Source organism: Gavialis gangeticus, unplaced genomic scaffold, assembly GCF_001723915.1.
Source record: "Gavialis gangeticus isolate Ggan-Ray unplaced genomic scaffold, GavGan_comp1, whole genome shotgun sequence".
Classification (NCBI taxonomy): domain Eukaryota; kingdom Metazoa; phylum Chordata; order Crocodylia; family Gavialidae; genus Gavialis; species Gavialis gangeticus.
In genome coordinates, this window is record NW_017729030.1 from 47239025 (window position 1) to 47242664 (window position 3640).

Consider the following 3640-nt stretch of genomic DNA (forward strand, 5'->3'; position numbering starts at 1 on the left):
ACAAATAATGTAAAGAATTGCTTTTTAAATCAAAGTTAGGCTTCTGGAGGAGTTAAGGTTTGGGCAGGCCAGACTCCCAGGTATAAGCTTTGAGTGACAGTCTCTGAAAAAAAAGTATATTAAAATAAAATGGACCATGAAGACTGTAAGTTTTGCTGGAGTATGAATTAATACAACCATTGATCAATGCATATACAAATCATGCAGGCTCTGTTAACAAACCAAAGTAAGCCCCAGTGAATATGAAACTAGGCATATACCACATATGGCTTGCACAGAAGTGCTGGAGAAGGAGCTATTGGTTTTAGAGGTGCCTGCAAGGCTAGCGAATAAAGAATCAATTGATTTTAAGATCAGTATAAAACACCAAAATAAACATCAGTGACATTGCAAACAGGTAGGAAGGGGAAAAGTAGAATGTAGTTAATATCACCTAAATATGTTGTAGTAATTAGTGAGAACTGGAATGTATATGCTGCAAACATCAAGTTTTGGCCAGAGTGTGAAAAGGCCTTGGGAACTCTTAATACTTTATTCCAGGTTTAGGAATCAAGTTCATAATCCAGGAATGTTCATGCCTATAATGTGCCTGGAAATGACTCAGCTAGCACTAGGGACCAGCTGGTCATAGATGTCTAGGCTTGTTTGTGGACAGTAAACCTGGCCAAGCTTCAGTTCTTTGTGATAAGAAGTTTGTGGTCCTTTTCTTATAACTGTGTGGCTGGTAGGGACACAGCATCGTAAGTGGTACCCCAACAGTGCATGCACTGCCCATCCAAATAAGAGAAGCCAAATGTGATGGGTAACACCTAACCCCACACGGCTCTAACGGAGTTGGGTAACAACACTGACAGTGTGTGCCCTAATAATATTAGCAACTCCCTGAAAACCGACATGGCTGTCTGGAAGATTCTTAAGGCAAGTTTTGCAAAGGAACTTCGTCATCTAAAAGAGTATCTAGGCAGAATTTAAGTCCCCAAGTTCGAGTGGCTCAGTTTCAAGAGGAGAAGTGGAAAGCAAGTCCATCCTAGCCTTTCTTATAGCCTGAACCATAGTGTCTCATTTCCTGAGCAAATGGTCCAACTACTATGGTATCATACAAAAAGTAGGCATCACCCCCATCTTCTTCCCTAGCAGCTGGGTTTCTTTAAACAAGTGACCCAGTCACCTCTACACAGAAGGATGAGCTGGGCACAGAAGTCTTGGATTAAGAGGTCTGGGCTGTGATTCCCATTTTCACTCAAACACTTAATTCAGGGCTCCAGGTAGATGTCCACATCTGGAGGGGGGAGGAGGCGGCATTTCCCATTGGCTGGCAAAGGTGAGAAGCTGGGCTTATTAGACTGGGTGCCATGCTGCATTAACATACCGTACTATTTTCTGTTCCAGAGCTAGTTCAGAGCATCTCTGCATCTGTTACTTTACACCATGAAGGCATGTTGCTGGGCATTTAACTTGGGGGTTTTTAATTTTGTTTCTGGATCCAGGCACTTGAATGTTTGGCTTGAGAAATGTCAGTACTACCAAACCTGTGTCCTCCTGTGAATATTGCCCATAAACTTTTTAACCAGAAAACCTTTCTCCACACTAATACCTTTGCCCACCTCCGCAGTTTTGCTTACACCTAGGCTGTGCCATTAAATTATATTTCTTGTTCCTTCCTTTCCTCCGTACCCTGTCCTAACAAATATTGATGTATTTTTGCATAGCACTGCATTTATTTTCCATTTCAAATGTAAAAGTAAACTCAAAAACAGCCAAGCTGCAAGTAAAGTCCTTTTGAAACTTTAACTGCACCAGATTAAGAAGCAAAGACAGTTGAGGAAGGGTGGAAAATGCAAAAAGGTTTTCAAAAGGCAAGTGTATACAAGCAATGATGGCAGGAATGTTACGCTTCTAATGTGTGGTTTTGATGTTTATGTTCATACGCACACACAAATATTCTTTATAAAAAAATACAGAACAGATTTGCAACTCTAAGTTAGCCACAGATTGTTTTGCTAATCAGATGACATAATTTGTCATCAGTAAATTCTTAAGGGGATATAGCATTTAAATATAGTTGAGATTTTTCTTGAACCTCTGTCCATACCCTCCTCCCTTCCCACCTTTGCCATCTTGCTGTTTTCAAATGGCTTCTTTCAGCAGAAGAGGATTTAAGCCCAAAAGTCAAAGTTTCTGCACTTCCTAAAATGTATAAACTGCCGGAGTTTGGAGGGAAGAAATTTCAGTGTTCCTTACACTTCGTGTTATGCCACTGGCATTTGATTTTTTTGCCATAGGAAAAGGCTGCAGGTATAACCCCAAGAGTGAGGTCAGGGGATCCATCTGGAAACCCTTTCCTTTGCTTCAACCCCTTAGAAATGCACCTCAATTGAAGCTATGTTAAGATGCATGCCAGCATTCAGGGCCTCCAATACAGACCTAAGCAGGACTTCCTTATTTGCTAAAGACGTTTGTGGGCCTGAAGGAGATGATGTGTCTCCTCTTCTTGTGTCCTGAAATATGGATCCTCGGGTTATCTGTTGAAACAGGTTATCTAACCATGTAAATCCCCCTTCTAGGACTGTTATGTGTAGAATTTGATACTCTGTGTTTATAATAAATTAATGTTGCCATTAAATAGTTGATTTAAAAAGCAAGTTTACTGGTAGAATGTGGAGGTACAATAAAGCCTTAAATCATCCAGACTAGAGACTGAAACACGATATGCATTCTTAGAGCTTGAAAAACATGGAAGTATCTCCATCAACATAATACGCAGGGGAAGAAGCTTTTGTATTGTGTATTTATTTGACCTCTCCATCACCAATATTTTTCCCTCTTAGGAGTTCACCTCTATTATGTTGGCGGAGAAGTGTATGCTGAATGCCTTAGTGACAGCAGTATTTTTGTGCAGAGTCGGAACTGCAACTATCACCATGGGTTTCATCCAACCACAGTGTGCAAAATTCCCAGTGGTTGCAGTTTGAAAATATTCAACAACCAAGAGTTTGCTCAGCTTCTGGCTCAGTCAGTGAACCATGGCTTTGAAACAGTGTATGAGCTTACCAAGATGTGCACTATTCGTATGAGTTTTGTAAAGGTAAGTAAGGGTTATTGTTTACAAAATATAAACCCAAATAAAGATAAGTGTTTCCTCTTAAAGTATCTTGAGATATTTGTGTATTTTAATAATGTTATAAACAGTTCCTTTCTTTTCCTCCTCGCCCCCCCTTCCTTAAGGGAAGTTCACCTATCAAGTATTTCACTGAGAATAAACATTTTCTCAGGTAGCAAAGGTCTTACCTGCTAGCTGTCTCCCAGTTGCCCAGCACAAATATCTAGCTTTTTATTTGACTGATGAACCAAGTCCCACTCTCCCAATTCTCCTTTGTTTTCTCAGTTTCTCCAAACAGTTTTTTCCCAGTCTGTTCTTTTTCTTCATTCCTCTTCTGACCTTTCTCCCTTCTGCCTTTGATTTTGATTAGGATTTCCTCCTTTGTGCTGCCTAGGTTGCAGCCAGTGGACTATTAAGGGTATAAGTAAGATAAACTTGCATATTTTACTCCTGGTGCCTGGCCCAGTACAGTTGGAAGAACCATGACAGGGAATGTTTGCTTTGGTCCCATAGCCTATACTCAGTTACTCTGTGCACACA

General features: G+C 40.4%; 1 protein-coding gene across 2 annotated transcripts in view; it reads left to right on the forward strand.

The window, feature by feature from the left end:
- Positions 1-3640, forward strand: part of SMAD1 (SMAD family member 1) — a 90547-nt gene that overhangs the window by 78721 nt on the left and 8186 nt on the right. For both annotated transcript variants that reach the window (XM_019522158.1, XM_019522156.1), the window contains exon 6: positions 2829-3085. In XM_019522158.1, coding sequence (XP_019377703.1) covers positions 2829-3085 — 257 coding nt within the window. The remainder of the gene's footprint in view (positions 1-2828; positions 3086-3640) is intronic.